At 43.8% G+C, this 14016-nt stretch overlaps 1 protein-coding gene across 14 annotated transcripts in view; it reads left to right on the top strand.

Annotated features, from left to right (window-relative positions):
* The window catches only part of Trio (trio Rho guanine nucleotide exchange factor), a 374802-nt gene that overhangs the window by 191857 nt on the left and 168929 nt on the right, over positions 1-14016 (top strand). For all 14 annotated transcript variants that reach the window (XR_002818831.1, XM_004644739.1, XM_023704920.1 and 11 more), the window contains one exon: positions 4252-4482. Coding sequence is in view for 13 of the 14 variants with exons in the window: in XM_004644739.1 (XP_004644796.1) it covers positions 4252-4482 (231 nt within the window). In the remaining variant the exon portion in view is untranslated. The remainder of the gene's footprint in view (positions 1-4251; positions 4483-14016) is intronic.

Below are 14016 nucleotides of genomic sequence, written 5' to 3'. Positions count from 1 at the left end.
GTTTCCTCCCTATGTTTCTGTAGTTGATTCTTTACTTCAGATGCTATGAATTCTGAGAATTCTTTTTTTTATTTCAGAAAAGCATTCTGCTCAGTTCCTCTGTAACTTTCTGCTGTTGCTTATTTACTATCGATGCTATTAATTCGTAAATTTGAGATGAGGTAGTAGAAATGAATTCTGCTCTGAATTCCTCCATGACTTTCTGCTGTTGCTTATTCACTGTTAATTCATACGTTTGAGCTGAGCTGGTGTCCTCTGCACTTGTTCTGGGTGGTCATTGGGTTTCCTCTATATGTTTCTGCATTTGATTCTTCACTACAGATGTTATTAATTCAGGGATTTCTTTTTTCATTTCCAATCTGAGTTCCTCTATACCTTTCTGCAGCTGTTTCTTTATTTTAGAAACCATTGATTCATTGCGTTCAGCTGTGTGATTCCCAATTTGTTCTGTGTTAGTGTCCTCTGCACTTGTTACAGGTGGGCTTGGGATCTGAGATAGCATTTTGTTCCTTCTCATTGTCATTTTATGTAGCACTGTCTTCTGACCTTTGTCGTAGATCTTTGTTGCAGTTACAACCTTAGCACCTACTGAAGTTCAGGTTCAGATTACAAAGTTTGGATTTATCCAGCTGTGCCTAGCTTGTGTCTGGCTGCTGTGCTCAGCTCCTTCCTGCTGCTGCCCTTGTCGGTGAACCTGTTTTGCCCCTCTGACAAGATGTTCTGCTCCTGGACTAGCTGGGTGGTTCTGTCCCCTATACTCTTTGCAGGTATTGCAGCTGCAGGGTTTCACCCCAGGCCTGTATGCCGGGCCTATGCTGAGTCTGGAGGGGACAGGGTGGAGTAGGGGGGACAGGCAACTCTCCCACACACTCACCGGTTCTGGACTAGGACTGGATCTAGGGGTTCCCAGAACACGACAGAAATTCCTACTCTGTGGCAGGGTGTGGGGAGGTACTACAGAGTGATGGAGGGCGTCCCAAGAAGGTGAAAGAGGGTGTTACCCACACTGCGCCTGGGCTGGGACCAGTAGGTCATGCCACCATAGGGTATCCGGAAGCTCTCTCACATACTCACCAGGCCTGGACTAGGCCTGGATCTGGGGGTTCCCAGATCACGGCAGTAATTCCTACTGGGCATGTGGGGTAGGGGAGGTGCTGCAGAGTGTTGGGGATTGTCCCAAGGGGGTAGAAGAAGGTCTCACTCATGCTGCGCCTGGGCTGGGACTAGTAGGTCCCACCGGTGCAGGGTAGCCGGAAGCTGTCCCACACACTCACTGGGCCTGGGCTCGGCTGGGTCTTGGGGTTCCTGGAATGCGGCAGAAATTCCTACTTGGCGGGCGGGGTAGGGGAGGTGCTGTGGAGTGGTGGGGGGGCGTCCAAAGGGGGTGGAAGAGGGTCTCACCCACGCGCCTGGGCTGGGACCAGTCTAGAATGTATAATTGAAGTAAATTTATTTATGTGGTTTCATAATTAAATTCAGAACTATATCACATACCATAAACTTTTATTGTTTTAGTGCTTAAAATATACTGTATATGATTTAATTTGGCCGCTCTATACTAAACAGTGTCTTCCATCAATTTTCTTTTGGTTATTCTGTGTCATGTAAAATATTTATTTTGGGGCAATAGAATAGCTAATCTTCATGAAACTAGCCCATTATTTCATGTAATTTTCTTACAAACATAAAGACTGAAAGTTGCTAAAAGTTACTAAAATATATGTTAGTGCTTACATACTTTTTAAGTTGTATGTTCTTCAGCAGCTATGCTTAAGTCAGATACAAGGAACACTGTGTCATAGGTCACAGTTGCTGCAGCAGCGCCAGGGGGACCCTTGAGTCTTTGTGGGTTCCCGAGTGGAGATGCACTCAGCGAGGTGCCTGTGTCTCCTGCTCAGGCCACACACACACACACCTGCAGTGCTTCCTGCTGTCTGGAATGGCATCTACAACTGGCAGAGCTCTGAAGCAAGAAAGATTTATTGGAATATTGTTACTCATACTGTCCTGGTCAGTAGAATATTAATGGGATCACATGGATGCCTTTTGGGAAACGGTGAGGGCAGGAACCCCGTTGTCATTTTTTGCATTGATAGTTTGAGACTCAAACCGGTGGATTCACTTAGAGTTTCGCTTTCTTCCTCTGAAGGAGGATCCCAAGGCCTGGCATCCCAGGGCTAAGGTAGTAGCTCTGTTAGTGAGAGGATCTCTGGTTCTTTCTTTCTGTGTTGCCTTTTTTAGCAGGTGGGCTGCTGTCCTTATGTTTGCCGCATAGTCAGAGATAGCTGCTGAAGCTCTAGACATCTCATCTAAGTTCTTGGAAGCAGGGAGGAGAAAGGGACAAGGCAAAATGAGCACAGCTGCCAGCCAACTTACTTAGCCCCTTAACAGTTTTTCTGGAATTCCCATTTATTTACTTCCATACATTGAGCATTTCTGCAAATCAGCAAGGCTGGGAAAGGGAGCTTTCTGGCTTGAGTATTGCTGGACTTTGGAACGGGTTTGTGTTCCCCTTCTGCTCTCCATGTTTCTGACACTTGCTCACTGGATGCTGGCCTATTGTGCATCACCCAACCTAGTACGTTATCAGGAGTAAAATTCATTTATTTGTTTTTTGTGGCCTGTTCAGCCCACCCTGGGGGCAGGGCTGGTACAGCATGTGGTGCCAGGGATCAAACCACAGTCCCTGCATTCTTGCCTAAGCATGCCTAAGCAGGTGCCTTAGACCACTTGAGCTATCTCACCAGTCCAGAAGTAAAATTTAGAAGAGGAGATTATAAGGAATTTTCTCCAGGGCCTCGGCCATGTGAGAGAGATAGCTAGGATCATTTCCCTTGTCTGAGAGATGTGCCCACCCCCCTTATATAACAGAAATACTATGCCTGCTTTACCATCCTGAACTACAATGTGTAGTTTACCTCTGTATATAATTTATATGTTTACATAAATTATGTATATGCTACAAGAGAAATTAGAGACAAAAGTGATTGAAAACATATATAAGTACATCCTTAGTAGAGGAGTAGAAGAAAAATAGATAATTAGCTACTAGCCATATAAAATCATTGTGGCTATGGGCACTAAGCCTAGGCATATGTTAAAATTGGGGACACACATACCAAGGATGGTCAACAGCTTTTATAAAAACCCAAAGAAAATACAAGTGCTCACTTCCCTCTGTTGATGTTTTACCATATTCCTGCCAAAATTAGTGATGTTAAAACTAAGCAAAAAGGAAAAAAAAACTTGCTGTACCAGTTCAGATGATGGCAGAATGCAGACTGGTTTCTACTGGCCAGCAACACCCTGCTGGCTTCAGGGCACCCGCGCCTCTGTGCCTGTCTCTCCGGCCTCTTTCCCAGCCGGTCACTGGGCCTCTGCTCTCAGCTGTGCAGGAGTGGCCCGTGCCACCAGTGACTTCAGGACAGCCCGATCCTTCACACCGGAAGACTTGCATTTCCCACTTTGGTTGGCACATTTTGTTTTAGCTGACGCTAATGTGCAGTGGCTAATGTGGTTAATATGAGGTGTTTTTTTTAATTGAGATTTTAAAAGTCGGCAGAAAGATATTCTTCCATTGTGATTATCGGTTGTATTCCCACCATATAACCCCATGAGAAAATTCTCACTTTTCATTTCTAGTCCACAGACATGCCAGCAGTGCAATGTAAGTGTGCTTATTGGTGTTATTAAAGTCAAATAGACGGCCGGGGAGCTAGCTCAGCAGTCTAAACATCTGCTTGGCAAGCACAAGGACTGGAGTGTGGTCCCCAGTACTGCACGCCATACTGGCCCCACGCAGAGCCAGCCACCAAAGTGGGGCTGCTGGTGCACGCCTGTAATCCCAGCACTGGGTAGGCTAGACAGGAGGATCCCTGTGAGTCTCAGCTGCATAGACCCTGCAAGACTCTGTACCAAATACATACATGAATAGAAGATTAAAATAAGTAAATAAAATCAAACAGAATTTGTATTCATTGAGTGTGTAGTATATTGCAATAGTGTATGGTAATGAAAGTTCCTTTATTTCAGCATGGTACTGTGTTTGGTTTTGTGATATTACTGGATAATTGATGGAGTCTTCTAAGCATTATTCTGTATAAAATATAAGACTTTGAGTAAGATTGTGGTTGGGGTGTGTGTGTGTGTGCCTATTTGTACAAGTAGACACATGCACGGAGGGCCGTGTCTGAAGCCCAGCCTGGGCAAAGCCATGCATCTTGCATAATTGCTCATTTACTTTGTGGGCAGGTGAGCCAAGATGGGAAATCGCTGCTTGACAAGCTGCAACGACCCTTGACTCCTGGCAGTTCTGATTCCCTTACGGCCTCTGCCAATTACTCCAAGGCTGTGCACCACGTCCTGGATGTCATCCATGAAGTACTGCACCACCAACGGCAGCTCGAGAATATCTGGCAGCACCGCAAGGTCCGACTCCATCAGAGGCTGCAGCTGTGTGTTTTCCAGCAGGACGTTCAGCAGGTCGGTTTTACATTACGCTCTTCACAGGGCTCACCCTGAGTGGAGTTTGGAGAGTGCACTGGGACCTGGGGATTTTCTGTCTGGTGGAGTGGACTACGAGGACAGGAGATTGTTCGCTGACCATGTGTGAATGTACACACAGGCTACTGTCAGCCACAGCTCTTGTGAGTGAACACTGAGATAAGGCAGGAAGAACCTGTGAGCTTTGCTGTCCAAACAGGCCATTCCACGCTGTGTTCAGTTGGGAGGCTAATGCTTGTGGTGCTTAGACCGGTGCATTACAACTTAGCTTGGTCTGCTTTGGATTCCTTAAGCAATCAGCTAGTAATGTTTTTGTTCCTACTTGTTAGATAATAAACAATAGGTTCTTACTAATCAGTTGACTCCCTAATGAAAAGTGGACTTTTATGACTTAATTTGTAAGCAGTCAGCACCTCTTTTGTTATTGTTCCAAAAATAAGAGTAAATCAAGTCCCCATCCTACTTTTGTTCTCACTGTAAAAGAGGTTTGTTGAGTAGCAAAGCTATAGCAGCATAAGAAGTGTGATACAGCTTTGGAGGTCAAGAAAGAGACTGTTCCGAGTGGGAAGCAAGTAGTGAGCAGGCACCAGCTCTGGGCGTGAGGGATCTGGAGTGTACAGAGGATGACCTGAAGCCCAGGGGACGTGCCAGGGTCGGACCACTGTGCTTCCAGAAACCTAGTGAGCCCTTGCCACTGTTGAGGCCTGTGTAAAGGCAGGTAGGTGGGTTTCTGTTGAAGGGTGTGATGTTAGCGACCTGTACTGTGCTCTGGGAGCACAAGAGTCTCCATGCCAGTGACTGCCGTATTTCGCTTAATGTACCTGTGGTAAATTCACAGTACTTTTTTTAAGTTTTCTTATTTTTTATTTAAATTTTGTGCAGGGTCTTACATGCTCGAACTCATAGTGATCCTCCTATTTTCAGCCTCCTCAGCACTGGGATTACAGGTGCACACCGCCATACCCCGGACTCGGTCACTGGGTCAGCGTGCCCAGGGGTAGGGCCAGTGCGGCATGTGGTGCTGGCAATCAAACCCTGGCCTAAGCAGGTGCTTAGTCCGCTGAGCTAATTCACTGGCCCTTCACAGTATTTTTTAATGGTGCTCTAATTGGTAATTTTCATGTTCTATGTTGTTTTATTTTTTGAATTCTCTGGAAGTTACATATATGAACTGTCTTAGAAATGATCATTTTGATATTATTCATAGTTCTTTCTTTTTATGTTTTTGGTACAGGGTCTCACTATGCAGCTTGTACTCATAGTGATCCTTCTGTTTTCAGCCACCCCAGCACTGAGATTACAAATGTGTGTCACCACATCCAATCTTGGTGGCTGGCTCAGAGCACCTGAGCGTGGGTCGAGCACAGCATGTGGTGCTGGGATCGAACCCTAGTCCCTGTGCTTGCCTGATCAGGCGCTTAGTCCACTAAGCTATTTTGCTGTCCCTGTTGCTCAGATTTCTTAAAGATTATCTAGCTCAAGAGTCTTAATTTCCAGGGAAAGAATGTGAGGGGGTTGTCTTCTAAGAGGGGGTTATTTAGAGAATGGAAGTTTTCTGGTTGAAAGCACAAATTTGGGGGCTGGAGAGATAGCTCAGTGGTGGTCTAAGCACCTACCTGCCTGGCAAGCTTAAGGACCTGAGTTTGATCCCTGGTACCTCATGTCATGCGAGCCCCAGAAACCAGGCACGGTGGTGCATGCCTGTAGTCCCAGTGCTGGGGAAGCTGGGACAAGAGGGTCACTATGAATGTGATTTGTGTAGGAAAACCCTACACCAAATTTTTTTTTTTAATTAAAAAAAAAAATCATTTATTTATTTATTTATTTATTTGGTACTGGGATTACAGGCATGCATCACCAAGCCTGGTTTCTGGGACCAGTATGGCATGTGGTACTGGGGGTTGAATTCAGGTCCTTGTGCTTGCCAGGCAGGCACTTAGACTGCTGAGCTGTCTCCCCAGTCCCCCGTACCAAATTTAAGAAGAAAAAAACTGTTTAGAAAGCACAAATTTTTTTCTTTTGGAATTGTTAAAAACTCTTACAAGCCAAGATATAGTAATAATTTAAGTGCAGTTGTTACAGAATTTTTCCACCTACCTCACATCCTTTAGATCAAGTATCATAGCACAAGACTGGGTGTGGTGGCGTGCACCCCTAATCCCAGCTCTTGGGGGGCTGTAAACAGGCGGAGCACTACGAGTCCAATCTAGTAGTGAGACCCTGAACGGGTGTTTTTGTAGAAGGGTTTGGGATGGAAGTCAGGGTAGGGTGTAGGAGGTTGTCAGAGCTGCTGGTCACATTTACCCCATGTCCAAATCACAGGGACATGCGGGTGGGAGTGCTTGCTGGCCTTGTAGACCCTTCCCTAAAAATACAAAAAAAAAAAAAAAGGTTCAAGTATCATAACACAGCCGTAGACCACTGTACTTCCTGAAGGGGACTTCTTTCCCTTCCTGAGGGAACAGCAGCACGGACCCCTTCCCTGTGGATTTTTGGGGTTCCATTGGGCCAAGAGAAAGCTGTTAGATTGTTTAGGGGAGGGGGAGGCACAGCAACGGAAGCCTTTCAGAAGAGGCTGAGGAATCTAGCTATCTAATTTGTCACAGAGAACTTAAACTCCCTTGAGCTTTCACTCAGCTGACATGTGTGGAATGGTATTTGTCTGCTATGAGGAGGTTCTTGGAAGGCCGCTTTTTTCCTCAGTAGGTTATGTGGATATCTTCAGTAGAAAGTGTGCTGTGGTATACATCATATATCATATACTATATATAGTGGTCTTATTAGCATTTGAAAGAAGATGGGTATTGCTTATTAAGATAGGTATTTTTTTCTGGATTAACAGAAAGTGACTAAAATGATTAGGGCTTTTTATATAGATAGGAAATTGCTATATAGGATTTACTTGTGAAGCAAAGAGCAAAACTGAAGTTAATCAAAGTAAACATTTTGACAATAGGATGTCAAAACTCAAATGTGTTTCTGAAATTCAAGGAATTGCTAACCAGGAAGTTTTTGCCATATTAAGCATAGAGATGCTGGCCCCGCCCCAGGGGTGCGGGGGAGAGAGCAATTGAGACTGAGCGTGGTGGCGCACCTGTAATCCCAGCGCTACGTAGTGAGACCCTGTAGACCCTGCAGACCCTTTATCAAATACATAAAAAAAAAAAAAGCTGAGGATAAATAGGGAAAAAAGTATTAGTACTTTTAGAAAGATATTATCAGCAAAAGGCAGGTTTGTAGACAAAAACAATAAACCAGTTAAAGACACCTAAGTATCTTTTTGTTTGATTATTTTGGGTAATTAAAAAGCACCTAAGCATTGTTGCAAAAGAACAGTTGGTCCTAGAGCAGGTGCTTGTTGAGGAGCACATGGAAGGCGTCTGCAGACACCCGTAGGAACTGGATATAGGAGAATGGCTTGGGCAGTTTGGTTTTTAAAACTTTGTTTTCATTCGGCAGTTAATTTTCCATAGTTTTTGTAGAAGGGTTTGGGATGGAAGTCAGGGCAGGGTGTAGGAGGTTGTCAGAGCTGCTGGTCACATTTACCCCATGTCCAAATCACAGGGACATGCGGGTGGGAGTGCTTGCTGGCCTCAGCAGGCTGGCAGCCCTCATCATTAACTTGAATGAACACTCTCTGTGCTGTTCCCCGACGATCACATAATACATGTCTTTCCCATTCCCATTGTGCGTTTCCTGTTAGTATCGACATCAGTGAGTGAATAGTTGTGTTACTGCCTGGCTGTGCATTTTACTGTGTGTATGCTTTGGTTTTCTATTCAAAAGCACGTTGTTTTTGTTGCACAGTACTGTGTGTATTCAGGTGGCATGACAGTCGTGGAAGGGGTCCAGGCAGAATGCTGACTTTTTTTCTACCTCACCAGTCCTGTTTACCTGGCTGTGCTTGGACTATTGGGATTCAATTACTCCAACACAACAAGGAAGCGGATAACTCCTTTAGTCTTTTTTTTTTTTTCCTCAAGTGGGCTGACTGACTCCCCTAAAAGAAGCTTGTTAGTCAAGGAGACTTCTTGAACTGTGTCAGCATCAGCCCGTGGCATTGCCTCAGGAGGGAACACCCCCCCCCAGTGTTGGACCACTAATTGATATCACTAAAAATGATCAGATAAGCCCGGTGCAGTGATGCATGCCAACTTAGGAGCTGAGGTGGGAGGAGCTCTCGATCCTACACCAAGTAGAGCCTGACTCCAAAAAACAGGTTTGAGGTCAAGAAAATGTAATCTACTCTAGACTTTCCTTATGCACACTCATTTTTCATTTCAAAATCATTGAATGAGTGAGTGGTACTTCAAAAAGTGTAGAGGTAAGAGTAGTAAAGACTTCCAAGTTCCTTTTCTTAGAGAACAGACAGTTTTGTTTTGGTTTTTTAGCAAAAACTTGATAGTCTAATAAATTGAGTTACAACATTGTCAAATGTAACTTTACTGTCTTTGATTAGTGGAAGGTATAATTTTACAAAGGCATAAATTTGAATAATATCTGCCAGAGTGCTCTTAGCAGTAAGTGGTAAAGAAAACCAGGTTCTTCGTCTGTTACCTTACCTACCTATAGGCCACTTGTTTGTGATTGAGAGATTCCTGAAAGCCTTGCCTATGTTCTTCTCAAGCATGAGGGTCGGTTGTAAAAGGAAGATCAAAAGGCCTACAGCAAAGGTGCAAGTAACACTTACTGTGTAGGGAGTACCTGGGAAGTTTGCATGTAAATCTGAGCCACTCTTGGAAGGCCACAGAGAAGCTAGGAGGTTGAGGAATGGACAGTAGAAATTATAATGAGAACAGGGACAGGAGAGGGCAGGGCCTGCCCCCTCAAACCCTGTCCTGTGTGGATGGAAATGAGGATGTGGAAGAAAAAGTATCACAGAGTCAGAAACATGTGGCCTCCATGATGAAGAACTGGAACTTGTTTCTGGGACAGTGTTGAAGAGATACAGACTGGTGCTAGTGCATTGGTGCTAAGGCCAAGTGTGATTGGAGGGGGGGGTTGTGTGGGGCACGGCAGAATGGTGGCAAGTTCATCTGTGCTCCTGGATGCTTCTGTACACTTCCTGCTCACTTCCTGCGCCAGGCTGTCAAGTCAGTGCTTTCTTCACTTCATCGTATCAGCTTCCATCCCTGATGGCCTTGTACTAGCATTCTGACTTGATGCTGTGGATATTGGGTTGGATAGCACTGTTCTGTGTGCCTCAGAAAGACTGTTCCAATTCTGTGTGAGCAGTGAAGTGGAGGGAGCAAGCAGAGACGTGGTGAGGATCCTGTGGGGACATCTGTGCAAGCGTTGGACACATCTTGTAGAGCAGAAGCTACAGTAAGGTCCATGGGGGCAGCCAATGGTGTGTTCCTCCCTGGGGCTTCCCCACTGTCTATGGTACTAGTAGATGAACAGTATTTATTAAATAAGCAAATGAGGAAAACTAAGAAATTACCTACTTTTACTAACTAAACATTATTTGGTTAAAAGTTGTGTTTAATCTAGAGTGGTGGAATCAGGTAACCTGGGAGATGAGCCTGTATAGGAATGGAAGCTTTGCCTGTCATTGGGGAACTTAAGGCAGTGATAATGAACTTTTTAGAGTATTCAGTGATAACAAACAGCACATTGTGGCACATGTGCCATAGATTCTTCACTGCTGAGCTAGAGTGTCTGGACAAAAAGGGGCTAATTTCAGAGCATAGCTATATTGGAATGTGGAGGATCTCTAGTAAAAATATTAGTTATTTAAATGAACAATAAGTCTTTAGTGATGAATTCCTGAAGCAGAAGGAAGTCATGCTGTGTTCCCATGAGGCAGAGAACCAGACATCAGGTCTATAAAGGAGTGACTCCACAATTTTACCATAGTTTGGGGTTGCTAAGCTTTAGCCAGTGAAAATCATGTCTCCCTGCTGCTTGACTTGGGTTCTAGGTTGGTGCCATGTTGTGGTATACAGCTTCATGTCCCCCCAAACTTCATATGTGATTTTGGGACATTGATTGGATCACAGGGAGTTATAGCTAGCTCGCTCTTAGGAGGAGGGTTCTGGTTGAAAGAGGCAGATCACTGGTGAATGTTGCAAAAGATTTGTCTCCCACTCTGACTACTCTTTGCACACTGCTCTCTGCCTGCCATGCTGTGAGCAGCTATTTCTCTCCCAGGCCCCTTAGCCATGCCATCTCACCTTGGAGCTAGCTGACCATGGACTGGAACATAAGCCCAAATAAGTCTCTTCTCCTTTGAGGTGTGGATGTTGAAGATTGTGTTCTCTTCCACAAAGAAAACAATTTAGATTTGGGTACTGAGAGAAGGGCTGTGGCTGTCATGCTGCCTGACCATGTGTCTCCGAAGCCTTCCGGAGTAGTTCATGAGAGGAGTTTGGAAAGGTTTGGATTTGCTGACTGGAGAAGCAGTCCCATTATATTGTATGTTGAGCTAGATGGGAGATTGTGTGTGGTCCAAGTTCAGATCAGAATGCAGTGAGAAATACAGACAGGAAAGACAGGACTAGGAGATTCCATTTTAAAACAAACGTTGGGATCAAGGCCTCCAAACCATGTGTGTTATGCTCTTGCTCTAGCAGAAAATTTGTCTACATTTTGTTCATATCCTGAGACTGTGGAAGACCAAGATTAAGGGCAGTGGATTCGTTAATGTGGTGGAGGAAGTTTCAAAGCAGCCAAACATTCAGGCTGTGGCATGGGCACTGTTGGGGCTTTTAGCCACTCTTACATTTAGAATCAAGAGCAAACAGCACACCTGAGGGATTTAAGAAAATGGAGACAAGGGAGAAGAGCTCTGCTGTACTGGTGTGCGGCCTCAGTCCTGCCAGCATGCTGCTCACAGCTGACCACACCTGCTTGCGTCTCTGTGCGAAGGATTGAAGTGGACGGGGATTCTTGGTCTCACTGGAAAGGGAAGATGTCCAAAACACCATCCTCAGGAATAAAATATGCCCCAAGCACTAGGAAAAAGAGTGCGAGCAAGTGTAAGATAGGATGCCTGTGTAAATTCCAATAATTTAAACTTGCGTGTTTTTACTCTTCAGATGTTTTTTTTCTTTGTATGTAAATATCATTAATAACACAGTACTCAGTCGCCACAGCAGTGCTCCAATACCAGCCAAAATTAACATCAAGTGAAAGCCCTCCTTGGTCACCTGCTTATGTTTAGCAGATTTGAAATGATGTTACTTAGTCCATCAGTCCCCTTTGTTATATCACTTAACCACCGTTGATTCAATAGTGAAGAAAGTCGGAATGCACTACTTCTATTTCTAGGTGATTTCAAAGCAGTGGTGATAGAACAAGGATATAAGTAAAATGAAATAGGGCTTACTTAGTATTGTACATTTATATAGGATATAGGGTGGGATGACATTAATATTTTGTAACTGAAAAACTGATTTTGTATGAAAAAGAACAAATTCAGAGTATTTTAGAATTACCTTTGCTTTTCATTTGCTTCATATACTTCTGAAACTGAATATAGAATGAGCTTATTGTTTTCATTTTTATGTACATAAAATGTGATTTAGAAAGGACTGGCATTACTATAATAGAGAAGACTTATTTGTTCATTATGTTGTCTCTTTAAAATGGATGAAATTGACAAATGTCTGTGTATTTCCCCAAATATTCACTGCGTGTGTTCTTGGTGGTTTTATGTTGGATTTCTTAACCTAGACTTCAGGACTGTAGCCTTAGAAGTGCTGTAAAGGCATTCACGTGGAATTCATAGGCTGCCGTGCAGTGTGGGGACTAAGAGCGACGGGGAAGACCTGCATTCAGAGCTATTTTGGTGCACCTTAACTTCTCTGAGCCTCATTTTCTGGCTTAAAAGGGACAATAATGAAAGTATACTTTCTCATATTTGTAACTGCTGTGAACAGATGTGATTTGGAAATCAGAAGCGTTTGAAGTTTAGAAGAGGGACAGAGTGTGGCACAGAACATTCCTAGTGGAGTCTGGAAGCCCCTGCCCCATGCCAGTGAAATGCATGGCTATTTCCAAAGCCAACTGTACAGCCTCACACTGAAGGAACCAGGGGAAACTGTAAATACCTTCAGGTCAAGTTTTATTGACACAGAATTTGGAAGGAAGTTTTTACAAAGTATTTGGAATTTCAGAGCTTTTTTGGACAAGGAAATGTGGGTGTGTACTGCCTTCCCCCATACAGAACTGAACAGTGAGTCAGGACATGCTGCTGGTGTGACACCCTTGGCAGTGATATGTGGCCTGGTGATGACATAAAACTGCTCAAGGATTTGAAACAATGCCTCTGCATTTGAAAGGGAAAATACCATGTTGGTCTTCCTAGGGCATGTTGTTGAGAGGTGGGCTTTGATAGAAGATTTAGTTATTTATTCATACATTCTTAATAATTAGTTCGAAATAGGAATACACAAAATGTGACAAGTATTAGGTAGTGGGGCCTTATAAAAAAGTTTTTTTAATAGATTATGCAAGATGGCCAGAACTTATCTGTGTGAGCTGGGGAAACAGGCCTGCAGCCAGTGCTAGACCTGTAATAGAGTTGGTGATAGGTTTTGCCTTCACTCACATTTGCTCTACATTTCAACAGTCATTTCCTTAGAGGTTTTCTATAACAAACGGAACTGCTATGAAACAAAATCCGAGCTCTTTTCTTTCCTTTTTGTACTACCTGTGTGCCAAATCTGAGAAAAGTCAGTAGAGCTTAAAATGATGTGCTTAGGCCAGACTTCTTGAGTTCAAGTCTGGTTGTTTTCTTCATAAAGTAACTGAGGAGCTTTGTTCAGGCCACACCTGTTAAAGGCAAATGAGGGGTATACCGACCCATGGCTCGTGCTTGTTTAAGCAGTGGGTGCTCAGATGGCCAGGTAAGAATTAGCTAAGAAATGATGTTGAGGAGGGGCACACTTCATCTGCATTATGTCCTGTGTATCTGATGTTTGATTTGAGTATCTGTATCTTAATTGCTGGCATTGCATTTTAGAATACCTTTGGTCTTGTAGTTATTTGTGTCCATTAGAGGACACTGATGGCAGAAGATTGAGCTCTCAACAGAGTGAATGATAATACAGGCCTCTCGGCTTTCCTTCTCTGCTCTGAGCCAGGTGAGGGATCACTTTTGGTCTTTTCCACGAATCTGAAAGGAAAGCCACAAAACTCACTCCTGCCTTATTCTTGGGCTTGAGGTCACATTACCCAGCTGGCAGCACTTTGTTGACCTAGCCCAGGATGATAAATAAAGCCCCCTGATTGGCCAATCCTTTTTAGGTTTGAGATCGAAGAGCTCACAAACATGTCTTCCAAATGTCAGTATCCTTTGTCAGTCTTGGAAATTTGTGTATACTTGTTAAAGAAGTAACAACCTTGTGGAAGATTTTGCTACTTTCTTCTATTTTAAGTGGTCAGAATTTACACATACTTGTTTGAATTATTTTCATATTCGTTGGAAACATAAGTTCATTTGGTATTTATAGTTTTGACTGAGATATCCATTGATAAAGATGTCCGTTATAACCTGAGTGGTTGATT

The sequence above is a fragment of the Octodon degus genome, unplaced genomic scaffold, assembly GCF_000260255.1.
Source record: "Octodon degus isolate 3935 unplaced genomic scaffold, OctDeg1.0 scaffold00207, whole genome shotgun sequence".
NCBI classification, from domain to species: domain Eukaryota; kingdom Metazoa; phylum Chordata; class Mammalia; order Rodentia; family Octodontidae; genus Octodon; species Octodon degus.
The sequence above is the reverse complement of the archived record's forward strand: the minus strand, read 5'-3'. Positions and strand labels throughout refer to the sequence as shown.